Source organism: Ictidomys tridecemlineatus, chromosome 4 (genome assembly GCF_052094955.1).
Source record: "Ictidomys tridecemlineatus isolate mIctTri1 chromosome 4, mIctTri1.hap1, whole genome shotgun sequence".
NCBI lineage: Eukaryota > Metazoa > Chordata > Mammalia > Rodentia > Sciuridae > Ictidomys > Ictidomys tridecemlineatus.
In genome coordinates, this window is record NC_135480.1 from 1,599,283 (window position 1) to 1,614,131 (window position 14,849).

At 66.1% G+C, this 14,849-nt stretch overlaps 2 protein-coding genes across 12 annotated transcripts in view; one reads left to right on the top strand and one right to left on the bottom strand.

The window, feature by feature from the left end:
* The window catches only part of Lsp1 (lymphocyte specific protein 1), a 33,883-nt gene extending 27,745 nt beyond the window's left edge, over positions 1–6,138 (top strand). For all 11 annotated transcript variants that reach the window (XM_013365426.4, XM_078045338.1, XM_078045342.1 and 8 more), the window contains 6 exons: positions 942–985; positions 1,110–1,191; positions 1,627–1,761; positions 2,059–2,136; positions 2,249–2,351; positions 5,769–6,138. In XM_013365426.4, the coding sequence (XP_013220880.1) occupies positions 942–985; positions 1,110–1,191; positions 1,627–1,761; positions 2,059–2,136; positions 2,249–2,338 (429 nt within the window). In that variant the 3' untranslated portion in view covers positions 2,339–2,351; positions 5,769–6,138. The remainder of the gene's footprint in view (positions 1–941; positions 986–1,109; positions 1,192–1,626; positions 1,762–2,058; positions 2,137–2,248; positions 2,352–5,768) is intronic.
* On the bottom strand, positions 2,795–5,773 carry Prr33 (proline rich 33). Its single transcript, XM_021720527.3, has one exon. The coding sequence runs from the start codon at positions 4,836–4,838 to the stop codon at positions 3,489–3,491; it is 1,350 nt and encodes a 449-aa protein (XP_021576202.3). The 5' UTR covers positions 4,839–5,773; the 3' UTR covers positions 2,795–3,488.
* Positions 6,139–14,849: the final 8,711 nt, after the last annotated feature.

Below are 14,849 nucleotides of genomic sequence, written 5' to 3' on the forward strand. Positions count from 1 at the left end.
CCGTGTCCTCTGTCCCCCCAGGCTCCTGCCCCATGTCCTCTGCTCCCCCAGGCTCCTGCCCATGTCCTCTGCCCTCCAGCTCCTGCCCCATGTCCTCTGCCCCCCAACTCCTGCCCCGTGTCCTCTGCCCCCCCAGCTCCTGCCCCGTGTCCTCTGCCTCCCCAGCTCCTGCCCCGTGTCCTCTGCCCCCCCAGCTCCTGCCCCATGTCCTCTGCTCCCCCAGCTCCTGCCCCATGTCCTCTCCTCCCCCATGGCTCCTGCCCCATGTCCTCTCCTCCCCCAGCTCCTGACCCATGTCCTCTGCTCCCCAGCTCCTGCCCATGTCCTCTGCCCCCCAGCTCCTGCCCCATGTCCTCTCCTCCCCCAGCTCCTGCCCCGTGTCCTCTGCTCCCCCAGGCTCCTGACCCGTGTCCTCTGCCCCCCCAGGCTCCTGCCCATGTCCTCTGCTCCCCCCAGCTCCTGACCCATGTCCTCTGCTCCCCAGCTCCTGCCCATGTCCTCTGCCCCCCAGCTCCTGCCCCATGTCCTCTCCTCCCCCAGCTCCTGCCCCGTGTCCTCTGCTCCCCCAGGCTCCTGACCCGTGTCCTCTGCCCCCCCAGGCTCCTGCCCATGTCCTCTGCTCCCCCAGGCTCCTGCCCATGTCCTCTGCCTCCCAGCTCCTGCCCCATGTCCTTTGCCCCCCCAGCTCCTGCCCCATGTCCTCTCCTCCCCCAGCTCCTGCCCCATGTCCTCTGCCCCCCCAGCTCCTGACCCGTGTCCTCTGCACCCTAGCTCCTGCCCCATGTCCTTTCCTGTTTTCTATACCTCCTCATAGCCAGCAAGCAGTAGCCTTTGTGACATGGAAGTCACAATCCATGACTGGATTGATGGGTGGGGTCATTGGGGGATTAGCATGGCCTATTCTGGCTGCCCAGGACCCACAGCCCTCTCCACCTCCACAGCTTGCTGACAGGACCGAGTCCCTGAACCGCTCCATAGAGAAGAGGTGTGTCCGTCCCCCAGGATTCTCAAGAGGGGGTGGAGACCTGGGACCTGGGGGGTTCCAAGAGGGTCTCAAAGTGGGCTGGGAGGACTGACGGGGACGTGAGGCTCATCCCTCTACCCTCCAGTAACACTGTGAAGAAGTCCCAGCCAGCCCTGCCCATCGCCAGGATCGACGAGCGGCTGGAGCAGTATACCCAGGCCATTGAGGTACGCCTGCCCGCGGGGCCCGTGCCCTCCACTCCTGCGTAGACTTTCCGTGCCACCAACACCCTGTCTCCAGCTGACACTCCTCCGGTCAGTGACAGAGGTCTGGTCATAACCATTTACTGGACCCATGTCTCCCTGTCCAGCTGATACCCTTTCATCCAACCCACACCCCTCTGTGCAAACAAACCTCTCCGTGCCACCAGTGGCCCTCCACACCACACGGATTCCTCTAGCCCCTCCCATGAGCAGCGTGAAGACAGACCCCGATGTCTCGCGTGCCTTGGCCTCCTGAGTGCTTCAGGACGCGCGCACCGTGGGAGGGGAGCACCCCGTTCCAGCAGGCTGTGGGGAAGCCCTCGTGGGGAGACTGAACCGCCCAGCGTGCCCCGTGGTGGCTGTCCACTAAAGCTACCTGGGGCTCTGTCTCCTCCACAGTCTGCTGGCCGGACGCCCAGACTCTCCCGCCAGGCCTCCATAGAGTTGCCCAGCATGGCGGTGGCCAGTACCAAGAGTCTATGGGAGACAGGAGAGATGCAGACTCTGTCTTCTGCCAAGACCCCCTCCTGCAAGGTAGGGCCCCCTGCAGGCAGTGCAGAGCTGGGAAGGCAAAGCCTGGCGGGTGGTAGCAGCAGAGGTCCCTGGAAGAGCCAGTGTGTGGCCCCTCGGGGTGAGGGGGGAGGGCCGAGGGCTGGCCTGTGGGAGGTGGTGTGGAGAAGGCTGGGCCATCGGTGGAAGCTCCCCCGGGTCTCCCTCGAGATGAGAGGTAGGCAGGTCCCCTTGAGCAGGCGAGACCCAGCCAAAGAGAAGGGCCAGGGCTGCCAGCCCCACGGCCTGGCTCTGCCCGTGACTGCCCCTTTGTCTGCCCAGGATATTGTAGCAGGAGACATGAGCAAGAAGAGCCTCTGGGAGCTCAGAGGAGACCCCACGCCCTCATCCTCCATCAAGGTAGGGCCTGATGTGACCGCGCAGGCCGGGCCAGGCGAGGCGGGCTGCCCTCGTGGGCCGGATGGCCTCCCTTTCTCCCCTCTCCCTTTGACTTGGCCTTCTTCCCCCACAGGCCACCCCATCTGGAAAGAGGTACAAGTTTGTGGCCACCGGACACGGGAAGTACGAGAAGGTCCTTGTGGACGAGGGCCCGGTACCCTAGGGCCTGCGTCTCGGTGCGTCCAGGGTGGTGACGAGTGCCGTGTGTGGAGTGTGGGAGAGTACAAGGGAGCAGGGCCCACTGGCCATGTCTCAGGCCGTGAGGCTGAGGCCTGCGGGCTGAGGCCTGGCCTCCCAGCTAGCCGAAGCTCAGAGCCAACTCAGCCTCTGGCCCCTGGCAGACCTGGCCCCTGGTCTCACACCTGGAACCGTCCATCAAGGTCAGGATGGTTCAGCCACCTCAAAGTGCCCTTCAGGAGTCCCCTGTGACCCAGGGGTCCTCCAGAGAGGAGAGGGCGGCCTGGCCTAGAGCTGGTGGGGTGGAGCCCCCAGGAGAGTGCTCCCTGAGCACCCAGGCCCTGAGGATCTTAAAGGAGCAGAACCTATGTCTCCCCCTCCCACGGGCCCCTGGAAGGTTCTGCTGCCCTCCCCGTCCAGGTGGAGACAGAGAGCGACACCATGGCTGGACACACATTTATTAGTGGCCTGGATCCCAGGCTCCATTCACAGTCCACTTCCTGTCCCTCACCTGTGTCCCTCCCCTGCTTCCCAGGGCTGGGGCTGGAGGCCGCTGCCAGGCTGTGGGAAGGGCCCAGGGCCCAGCAGGGAGCCCCTCCAGTGCCCCCGCCCACCCCGCCTCTCGTCAGCACTGCGTCCCTGCCCCACTCTTCCATCACAGGCCCCCAGCCCTGGTGGCCTTCCTCCCGTCACCCTGCTCCCAGGGCCAGCCCGCTGCACCTGGCCCGCCCTCCCAGGCCCCTCAGGACCAGCGGCTAGCTGCCAGGGCCAGTGCTGGCTCCCCCTTGACCAGCAGAGGGAGGGGGCAGTAGGGCTGCCCGACAGGAGGCACAGGCCACCTCTCCTGTCTCCCCCCAACCCCACGCTGACCCTGAGGTGTACCTCTCCGCCTCCCCACACTGCTGAGACTGCCGCTGCCCCTCGCTGCACGCTCTGCACCCCTTCCCCTTCCCCAAATGTCCTTACCGCTCCTGTCCCCTCGACCTGCCCCAACCACCCACTGGGCTCCGGGCCCGCCTCCCCAGCCCCTGACGCACACTGTCCTCCTGCACCTCCTTCACAATGGCCACGGCCTCCCCGAGCCTCAGCCTGTCCGCCTCCTCCTGGGCCTGGGTCCCAGGGGACCACTCTGCCCCTCACTGGAGCCTCCAGCCTGCTGCCGTCCGATTGAAGTTCTTGGGTTGGGGGCTCAGCTGCAGGTTGGAGTGGAAGGAGGGAGGGGGCCGGGTGGTCTCCTGCAGCTTCCGGGCATTGAAGCGAGGCCGGTATAGGAAGGGCAGGCGGGCAAGACCAGCTGGGGGGCAGCTCCCACCCCTGGGCCCCGCCAAGCAGCCACGGGACTCGGCCACGGACATGCGGTACAGCACGGCATCCCACATTCTGGAGGCCCGGGAGGCAGGCGGCCGGGGACCAGCCACAGCGGGCACCGCTGGCTGCATGGACCCCAGGCTGGGCTCCGGTTCTGGGAATGAGGGATCCTCTGCATCCTCCATCAGCTGCTTCTTGAGGCGCGTCCAGCCGCTGAGCCGCGGCTTGGGTGCAACTTTGGGGGCAGGGCCCGGGTGGGGACCGGATGGCAGGGCCAGGGATGAGCTTCCCAGGGGCCTGGAGATCCTCTCAGCCTCTAGAGCAGGGCTGGACCGGGGAGGCTCCTCTGGGCACTCGGCCTCAGGGGCCACAGCGGCCAGGGGTCCGGGAGAGCGGTAGGTCGGGGCTATGGGCACCACCACCCTGGTGCTGGCCTCTCTGGATGCTGAGGCCTGGAAACTGCAGGGTGGCCTTGCTACAGAGGGCTCCTCGGGTCCAGGGCTGGCCTCCTGGGTCCTGGCAGGCAGCGGGCGGATGTGGGCCACGGGGATCAGAGACTGGGCACTGTGGGTGACTGGAGCCGTGTCCCCACCCTGAGCCCTGGGCCCCCCCTCGGAGGCCGTCTTGAGAGGCTCAGGGGCTGCGTCATGTGGGGATGGTGTCAGCTGGATGAGCACACGGGTGATGTGTGTGCCTCCCGATTTGGGGGCTGAGACGGGGGCAAAACCACTGGGCAGTCGTGTAGGTTCTGGGGCCAGGGCTTCGGGCCTCGGAGGGGCCTCCCCATGTGTGGCCAGTGCCCTGTGCTCAGTGAGGCTGAAGGAGAAAGTGGACCTCTGCTGGGGTGAGGCCACGTGGTGGATGACGGGCGTGTGTGGGGAGCGTGGCAGGGGTGCTACCGTGTGCCGGGCCTCAGTGGCACATGGGGTCGTGGCCTCCTGGTCATGGCTGGCCTCACTCACAGGGGACAGGGAGGCGCGGAAGGCTCCGGGCGGGGCGGGGACAGCCCCTGCCATCCTCTTCCGAGCTGCCTTCCTCAAAAGCTTCTGCAGACGCAGGTTGTCCTTCCCCGGCTTTGGCAGCAGGGGTGGTGGAGGTCCAGGGGGCCTCTGGGGGCTGGGGCCACGGGCCTCCAGGGTCACTGAGGTGGCCGAAGTGAGCATCGCTGCACCCTGCATGGGAGGAACCCTGCTCAGGCTGGCCTCCCGCCCCGCCCGGTGGGGGGCTCGGAGTCTCCGGTCACCCCGCCGGCCCGGGGATGAGGAGTCCCCCTGAGCAGCTTTCCGGAGCCCCGAACTTGCCAGATCCTTCTAGGCCTGGGCATCCGTGACTGTGGGGGGGAGCCGGGCAGTCCCTGGGGCTGACGAGGGGGCCAGGCTGCGGTGCCGCACAGGGCAGGACAGGAGACCCACTTGTGAGCCCTCCGGGGAGGCCCCGCGAGGGTGGGAAAAGCAGGCTGCCCGCAGACACGTGAGGGGCGCCAGACCGACGCCGGCCTGACCACAGGCGCGTCCGTCCGCTGCGAGCCAGTGGTGAGGGGAGGCGGCCAAGAGGCCCGGGGAAGCTGAGGCCGCCTGGCAGAGGCAGGTTGGCTGGAAGGTGGGAGCGGATTTCGCTGAGCTGTGCTGAACGGGTACTCCTGCAGACCGCCGAGCCGGGTGGTCCTGGCCAAGCTACCCGCCTTGGTTTCTGGGCGCCACGAGTTTGCAAGGACGTTGACAAATGGCATCTGGGCCGAGCCAGAGGCTGTCTGGTTTGGGGAGGAGGGAGGCCCCGCTTCCGCAGTGGGGCTGGCTCTGCAGAGGCGAGAGCCCGTTGGCCTGAGGCGGGGCTGGGGGAGTCTGCCCAGCGCGCTCCCAGCCTCCGGCTGCCTCTCGACAGCCGGCCTGTGGAACCGGAGCCTCAGGTCCAGCCTCGGAGTCCACCCAGGGTGCCAGTGTCCCAAGAGGCTGCAGCAGGTGCCTCTGACGCGGGGAGGAGTGTGGGCCGGGCCAGGCAGCCACCAGAGACAGAGGCAGGGGTCACAGAGCCAAGGCCTGGCGGGGCAGGCAGACCTGTTCTCGGGTCCACACTGATGCTTCCCGTGCTCCACGCCCGTGTTTTGGCAGGTACACACCAGAAGCACCTCTGTCCCCAGACTCACCAGCCCCCGGCCCTAGCTGAGACTGCTTCCTGTTGCCACTGTAGCCTGACCTTGTCCTTCTGACAGCTCCACTGCTGTCACCACCCCCTTATGCTTCTGGACCCTCCAACCCCTATCCCACCCCACGGATCCCCCAGCTCTGCCTCTGGCATCTCGGAGGAAAGAGCTCCCTGACCGTTGGCTCGATGGTCCATGCCCTGGAGAGGCCAGAGATGGAGGCCGGTCACCCGCCACACAGCAGGAGCCCTGCGCTGGGACGGACACGGCCTCGCACCCTCCCTGCTCTGCCTGCGGAAGACCCACTTTGTACAATAAAGTTCCTTGAGCAGCCCCCACGCTGGCCTCCTGTGCTCTCTGACGGGCGGGATGGGGAGTGGGACTGGCCAGGACAGAAGGACCATACTGGTGGGCCAGTCCCCCTGATGGCATAGCACATCAGGTCTGGATTCAAGCACTGAGTTCTGCCCCATAGCCTTCTGCAACAACCGACTTCAGAGTCTGAGCTGTGGGGTGGCCTAAGTTGGGGTGCGCACCATGGGTGGGGTCCCACACTCCTTTTCTAGAACGTCTATGACACCACCCCCTGACCCAATACAAACCTCATAGCACCGGCACCAGCGCATTCTGGTCTACGCCCAACGGTGCAGCCCTGGGGGGCCAGAGTCAGCCAGCACCTCCCAGTACTCAGCAGGTGCTCAGTGAGGTTGGGGTGGACAGACAGAGGATAGGTAGATGGATAGATGGGTGAATGGAAGGATGGATGGACAGACAGGTGGATGGATGGGTGTATTGGTGTATGTATCAATGAATGGATGGATGGGCAGACGGATGGATGGATATGGATGAGGGATGATGGATAAATATGAATGAGCAGAAAGGTGGGTGGATGGATGGATGGATGGGTAAGTAGGTGGGAAGTAGATGGGTGGACAGAAGGACGGGGAGAAGGCCAGTGGACCTGAGAGGAGGTGAGGTGAGCACTTGGCTGGCTGCGGGTGGGGTGTCCTCCCCGCACTCCCTGCTCACGCTGGACTGCACTCCGGCTTGATGTAGCCCCGATCCCTCAGTGACTGGGGAGCCCCGGGGCCCTGGTTGGTTCCAGTCTGACCCTGCCACTCGCTCCGCTGTCCAGGGCCTCCACTTTCTGAAGCTGCCTCACAGAATCCCACAGCTTCTCAAGTTCGAGCTCAGGGGGTACAGCTGCCCAGGCCAGGAGGTGGCGTGGCCACTGTCCCTTTTGCTCACAGCTCCACCATGGAGAAAGCCAGCAGGGCCACACCCTGCCCTCCAGGGGCCCCCCTTCCTTCCTGCTCAGTCTGATGGGCTGGTGGCCAGGACAGCTGGCTGAGGCCACCCCAAAGTCCACAGTGGGCAGGGAGCTGGACATGAGCAGAGGACCAGGCCCTGGAGGCAGGAGGGTCATAGCTGCCAGGCTCCCCTGACCGGCCTGACCCCTTGGCTGAGCCTCGGGGTCGAGGATCCAGGGCCTGGGCCCTTTGCCTTAGCCCTGCTCACAGTGTGATCCACCCCACAGCTGCCACTGCTAAGGTCCAGGGCCAAGGGGCCACTGCCCAGAAGGCACTTGGGCAGGGATGCTGGACGCTGCCCTCCTTCGTCCTGCCTGCCTGGGAGCCCTTGGCAGTCCACTGCCCCCCTCCAGGCACCCGCTGCGGCCCCAAGAGAGGAGCCGCCCCGAGAGCCACACAGCCGATCAGGGCACCTGCACCCGGGAGAAGCGCGCAGGCCTGGGGTTGGAGCGGCTGTGTCCCAGGCCTGTCAGCAGCTCCTGACCAGGGCCTGGCAGGCTCTGCCTATGGCGGGTCAGCCCAGGGCACAAGGCAGGGCACGGGGTCCGTGCGCTCCTCCACTCCCAGCCACAGGCACCGCGGGCTGGAATCCCATCAGAGACCTCTGTCCAGCTGCCTTCCTGGGTCCACTGGAGGAGGCCTCCTCTCCCTGGGCTCAGCTTGGCATTGGCCAGCTTTACAGTCCCCCCTGGCCTGCAGCTCAGGTCCAGAGCTTTTGGCCCTCAGCCTCTGGTGTGGAAATCAGTCCCCCACCCAACAAAGCTGGCCCACCCCTTCTCCCTGGCCTCCACACAAGTCTCTGGTCCCCCACCCTACTCCCCAGGGGAGGCCAGGTGGGACCTGGAAGGATTGATTACCTGTGGTAGACCCTCAGCGACCAGCTGTCCACCCAGCAGTGCCCACTCGACGCTGTCCTGCTGTACCCTGGGCCTGGTGCCTGAGGAGGAGGTGGCCATCACCCAAAATAGGACCTGCCTGCCCCTCTGACCTCACGGGAAAGCACCTGCCAAGGGCTGAGTCTCACTAAGCGGGCAGCCACCGTCCTCTGCTGGCTGAGCAGGGCCACTGCAGAACCCCTGGCTTGACCGCGGGCAGCACAGCTCCTGAGGATGCCCACCCCAGCCTGGCCAGGGCTGGTGGCCACGGGACTTCCTGGGAAGCCAGGCTGGAGGACAATAAAATCCTCCTGCTTTTCACGTGTGCCCTGGAGAGCGGTGCTGCGGCCAGTTGGCAGAGGCCCACCCCGGGAAGATGGTGCCCAGGCCCAGCTCCCAGCCTCACAGAAATGGAGAGCTGGCCAGGGTGGCCAGGGGTGCAGGCTCTGACGACACGGACAGGTAGAGGGAGAAGCCAGGTTCTGACTAGGAGGTGACCCCAGCAGCTCCAGAGGATCTCAGGGCCAGGCACTCGGGGCGGGTGGGCAGCTGCCGTCCTGTGAGCCAGCTGCCTGAGGGCTGCTTTCCCTTGCTCAGTGACCCCAGGCATCTCTCTGCCTGCCGCCAGCCTCTATGGCCTTGGCTCCCACAGGTGGACTGGTGAAGTGTCCACAGCCGCCTCCTCCTCCTCCTCCTCCTCCGGGCACAGGGCCAGGAGCTGTGGGGGCAGGGGCTCCTTCCAGGCCATCGCGATGTCCCTAGCCTTGGGACTCTGGAGGGCAGGGGCCTGCCTGCCTCTTCTGAGGCTCACACTGTCTGGACTCTGGTCCACCCTTGACAGCAACAGCCACCCTGGGTGGGCAACTCCACAGGCCCCTCGCGGGCCCAATCCTGGGCTGCAGAGGCATGGGACAGAAGTCAAGGTGCCTCCTGGCACCTGGGACCTCAGTGTCCCTAACCCCAGAGGCAGGGCCGAGGGCCACGTGGCCTCACTGTCAAGCATGGGGGCTGTGGGAGCCCAGGAGGTGTGTGTTGGTTGGATGGTGGCCCCTGGAGTCCGGGGAAAGCAAGGTCAGCCTCCACGGGCACAGGGGCAGTCAGCTCCATGAGGGCCCTGGGAGAGAGAGAGCGCCTCCAGGGTCCAGTCCCCGAACAGAGTCCCCAGGCCAACTGCAGAGGAGGGACCCACCTTGAGAGGAAGCCATGACTGGAGGAGGCCCCATGGACAGGAGCCCCTGCAGCTCAGGGGAGGAGGCCCCATGGACAGGAGCCCCTCCAGGATCAGGGGAGGAGACCCCATGGACAGGAGCCCCTGCAGCTCAGGGGAGGAGACCCCATGGACAGGAGCCCCTCCAGGATCAGGGGAGGAGACCCCATGGACAGGAGCCCCTCCAGCTCAGTGTAGGAGACCCCATGGACAGGAGCCCCTCCAGCTCAGTGTAGGAGACCCCATGGACAGGAGCCCCTCCAGCTCAGTGTAGGAGACCCCATGGACAGGAGCCCCTCCAGGATCAGGGGAGGAGACCCCATGGACAGGAGCCCCTCCAGGATCAGGGGAGGAGACCCCATGGACAGGAGCCCCTGCAGCTCAGGGGAGGAGACCCCATGGACAGGAGCCCCTCCAGGATCAGTGTAGGAGACCCCATGGACAGGAGCCCCTCCAGGATCAGGGGAGGAGACCCCATGGACAGGAGCCCCTCCAGGATCCTGGGAGGAGACCCCATGGACAGGAGCCCCTCCAGCTCAGGGGAGGAGACCCCATGGACAGGAGTCCCTCCAGGATCAGGGGAGGAGACCCCATGGACAGGAGCCCCTGCAGCTCAGGGGAGGAGACCCCATGGACAGGAGCCCCTCCAGGATCAGGGGAGGAGACCCCATGGGCAGGAGCCCCTGCAGCTCAGGGGAGGAGACCCCATGGACAGGAGCCCCTCCAGGATCAGGGGAGGAGACCCCATGGACAGGAGCCCCTCCAGGATCAGGGGAGGAGGCCCCATGGACAGGAGCCCCTCCAGGATCAGGGGAGGAGACCCCATGGACAGGAGCCCCTCCAGCTCAGGGGAGGAGACCCCATGGACAGGAGCCCCTCCAGCTCAGGGGAGGAGACCCCATGGACAGGAGCCCCTCCAGGATCAGGGGAGGAGACCCCATGGACAGGAGCCCCTCCAGGATCAGGGGAGGAGACCCCATGGGCAGGAGCCCCTCCAGCTCAGGGGAGGAGACCCCATGGACAGGAGCCCCTCCAGCTCAGTGTAGGAGACCCCATGGGCAGGAGCCCCTCCAGCTCAGGGGAGGAGACCCCATGGACAGGAGCCCCTCCAGCTCAGGGGAGGAGACCCCATGGACAGGAGCCCCTCCAGGATCAGGGGAGGAGGCCCCATGGACAGGAGCCCCTCCAGCTCAGGGGAGGAGACCCCATGGACAGGAGCCCCTCCAGGATCAGGGGAGGAGACCCCATGGACAGGAGCCCCTCCAGGATCAGGGGAGGAGACCCCATGGACAGGAGCCCCTCCAGGATCAGGGGAGGAGACCCCATGGACAGGAGCCCCTCCAGGATCAGGGGAGGAGACCCCATGGACAGGAGCCCCTCCAGGATCAGGGGAGGAGACCCCATGGACAGGAGCCCCTCCAGGATCAGGGGAGGAGACCCCATGGAAAGGAGCCCCTGCAGCTCAGGGGAGGAGACCCCATGGACAGGAGCCCCTCCAGGATCAGGGGAGGAGACCCCATGGACAGGAGCCCCTCCAGCTCAGTGTAGGAGACCCCATGGACAGGAGCCCCTCCAGCTCAGTGTAGGAGACCCCATGGACAGGAGCCCCTCCAGCTCAGTGTAGGAGACCCCATGGACAGGAGCCCCTCCAGCTCAGTGTAGGAGACCCCATGGACAGGAGCCCCTCCAGCTCAGTGTAGGAGACCCCATGGGCAGGAGCCCCTCCAGGATCAGGGGAGGAGACCCCATGAACAGGAGCCCCTCCAGGATCAGGGGAGGAGACCCCATGGACAGGAGCCCCTCCAGGATCAGGGGAGGAGACCCCATGGACAGGAGCCCCTCCAGGATCAGTGTAGGAGACCCCATGGACAGGAGCCCCTCCAGGATCAGGGGAGGAGACCCCATGGACAGGAGCCCCTCCAGTATCAGGGGAGGAGGCCCCATGGACAGGAGCCCCTCCAGCTCAGGGGAAGAGACCCCATGGACAGGAGCCCCTCCAGGATCAGGGGAGGAGACCCCATGGGCAGGAGCCCCTCCAGCTCAGGGGAGGAGACCCCATGGACAGGAGCCCCTCCAGCTCAGGGGAGGAGACACCATGGACAGGAGCCCCTCCAGGATCAGGGGAGGAGACCCCATGGACAGGAGCCCCTCCAGCTCAGGGGAGGAGGCCCCATGGACAGGAGCCCCTCCAGGATCAGGGGAGGAGACCCCATGGACAGGAGCCCCTGCAGCTCAGGGGAGGAGACCCCATGGACAGGAGCCCCTCCAGCTCAGGGGAGGAGACCCCATGGACAGGAGCCCCTCCAGGATCAGGGGAGGAGACCCCATGGACAGGAGCCCCTCCAGGATCAGGGGAGGAGACCCCATGGACAGGAGCCCCTCCAGGATCAGGGGAGGAGACCCCATGGACAGGAGCCCCTCCAGTATCAGGGGAGGAGGCCCCATGGACAGGAGCCCCTCCAGCTCAGGGGAGGAGACCCCATGGACAGGAGCCCCTCCAGGATCAGGGGAGGAGACCCCATGGACAGGAGCCCCTCCAGGATCAGGGGAGGAGACCCCATGGACAGGAGCCCCTCCAGCTCAGTGTAGGAGACCCCATGGACAGGAGCCCCTCCAGGATCAGGGGAGGAGACCCCATGGACAGGAGCCCCTCCAGGATCAGTGTAGGAGACCCCATGGACAGGAGCCCCTCCAGGATCAGGGGAGGAGACCCCATGGACAGGAGCCCCTCCAGGATCCTGGGAGGAGACCCCATGGACAGGAGCCCCTCCAGCTCAGGGGAGGAGACCCCATGGACAGGAGTCCCTCCAGGATCAGGGGAGGAGACCCCATGGACAGGAGCCCCTGCAGCTCAGGGGAGGAGACCCCATGGACAGGAGCCCCTCCAGGATCAGGGGAGGAGACCCCATGGACAGGAGCCCCTCCAGCTCAGGGGAGGAGACACCATGGACAGGAGCCCCTCCAGGATCAGGGGAGGAGACCCCATGGACAGGAGCCCCTCCAGCTCAGGGGAGGAGGCCCCATGGACAGGAGCCCCTCCAGGATCAGGGGAGGAGACCCCATGGACAGGAGCCCCTGCAGCTCAGGGGAGGAGACCCCATGGACAGGAGCCCCTCCAGCTCAGGGGAGGAGACCCCATGGACAGGAGCCCCTCCAGGATCAGGGGAGGAGACCCCATGGACAGGAGCCCCTCCAGGATCAGGGGAGGAGACCCCATGGACAGGAGCCCCTCCAGGATCAGGGGAGGAGACCCCATGGACAGGAGCCCCTCCAGGATCAGGGGAGGAGACCCCATGGACAGGAGCCCCTCCAGGATCAGGGGAGGAGACCTCATGGACAGGAGCCCCTCCAGTATCAGGGGAGGAGGCCCCATGGACAGGAGCCCCTCCAGGATCAGGGGAGGAGACCCCATGGACAGGAGCCCCTCCAGCTCAGTGTAGGAGACCCCATGGACAGGAGCCCCTCCAGGATCAGGGGAGGAGACCCCATGGACAGGAGCCCCTCCAGGATCAGTGTAGGAGACCCCATGGACAGGAGCCCCTCCAGGATCAGGGGAGGAGACCCCATGGACAGGAGCCCCTCCAGGATCCTGGGAGGAGACCCCATGGACAGGAGCCCCTCCAGCTCAGGGGAGGAGACCCCATGGACAGGAGTCCCTCCAGGATCAGGGGAGGAGACCCCATGGACAGGAGCCCCTGCAGCTCAGGGGAGGAGACCCCATGGACAGGAGCCCCTCCAGGATCAGGGGAGGAGACCCCATGGACAGGAGCCCCTCCAGCTCAGGGGAGGAGACCCCATGGACAGGAGCCCCTCCAGGATCAGGGGAGGAGACCCCATGGACAGGAGCCCCTCCAGGATCAGGGGAGGAGACCCCATGGACAGGAGCCCCTCCAGGATCAAGGGAGGAGACCCCATGGACAGAAGCCCCTCCAGGATCAGGGGAGGAGACCCCATGGACAGGAGCCCCTCCAGTATCAGGGGAGGAGGCCCCATGGACAGGAGCCCCTCCAGCTCAGGGGAGGAGACCCCATGGACAGGAGCCCCTCCAGGATCAGGGGAGGAGACCCCATGGACAGGAGCCCCTCCAGGATCAGTGTAGGAGACCCCATGGAGAGGAGCCCCTCCAGGATCAGGGGAGGAGACCCCATGGACAGGAGCCCCTGCAGCTCAGGGGAGGAGACCCCATGGACAGGAGCCCCTCCAGGATCAGGGGAGGAGACCTCATGGGCAGGAGCCCCTGCAGCTCAGGGGAGGAGACCCCATGGACAGGAGCCCCTACAGGATCAGAGGAGGAGACCCCATGGACAGGAGCCCCTCCAGGATCAGGGGAGGAGGCCCCATGGACAGGAGCCCCTCCAGGATCAGGGGAGGAGACCCCATGGACAGGAGCCCCTCCAGGATCCTGGGAGGAGGCCCCATGGACAGGAGCCCCTCCAGGATCAGGGGAGGAGACCCCATGGACAGGAGCCCCTCCAGCTCAGTGTAGGAGACCCCATGGACAGGAGCCCCTCCAGGATCAGGGGAGGATACCCCATGGACAGGAGCCCCTCCAGCTCAGTGTAGGAGACCCCATGGACAGGAGCCCCTCCAGGATCAGGGGAGGAGGCCCCATGGACAGGAGCCCCTCCAGCTCAGGGGAGGAGGCCCCATGGACAGGAGCCCCTCCAGCTCAGGGGAAGAGACCCCATGGACAGGTGCCCCTCCAGCTCAGGGGAGGAGGCCCCATGGACAGGAGCCCCTCCAGGATCAGGGGAGGAGACCCCATGGACAGGAGCCTCTCCAGGATCTGGGGAGTAGACCCCATGGACAGGAGCCCCTCCAGGATCAGGGGAGGAGGCCCCATGGACAGGAGCCCCTCCAGGAACAGGGAGGAGACCCCATGGACAGGAGCCCCTCCAGGATCCTGGGAGGAGACCCCATGGACAGGAGCCCCTCCAGCTCAGTGTAGGAGGCCCCATGGACAGGAGCCCCTCCAGCTCAGTGTAGGAGGCCCCATGGACAGGAGCCCCTCCAGGATCAGGGGAGGAGGCCCCATGGACAGGAGCCCCTCCAGCTCAGGGGAGAAGGCCCCATGAACTGGAGCCCCTCCAGCTCAGTGTAGGAGACCCCATGGACAGGAGCCCCTCCAGCTCAGTGTAGGAGACCCCATGGACAGGAGCTTCTCCAGCTCAGGGGAGGAGACCCCATGGACAGGAGCCCCTGCAGCTCAGTGTAGGAGACCCCATGGACAGGAGCCCCTCCAGCTTAGTGTAGGAGACCCCATGGACAGGAGCCCCTCCAGGATCAGGGGATGATCCCCATGGACAGGAGCCCCCACCCCAGGCTCAGGACACAGCTTGTTCTGTGTATTCTGCATGCCCCAGTAGCGTCCACTCAAGGGAGCAGGTCTGGCCTTTCAGGCACTCAGATGTGGGGGCTTGCTGGTCCCCTATGGAGGAGGTGGGGCTGGGACCAGGTGCCACCCTGGGGTAATGACCCCTGGATGCAGACCCCTGGATGGGCCAAGTAGGCACCCCACACAGAGTGTTCCTCAAAGGGGAGGGGGCTGGGGAAATTGGGGCCCCAGCTCTGAGGACCCCACACTAGTCTGGCCCAGAGATAGCCCTCTGCCCTATCCTGGGGCCACCAAGCTCCTTCCTCCTCCCTCCACAGCCGTC

Bases quoted from the DNA above. Each gene is read 5' to 3' on its own strand.
- Prr33 (XM_021720527.3), bottom strand. From the start codon at position 4,838: ATGCAGGGTGCAGCGATGCTCACTTCGGCCACCTCAGTGACCCTGGAG.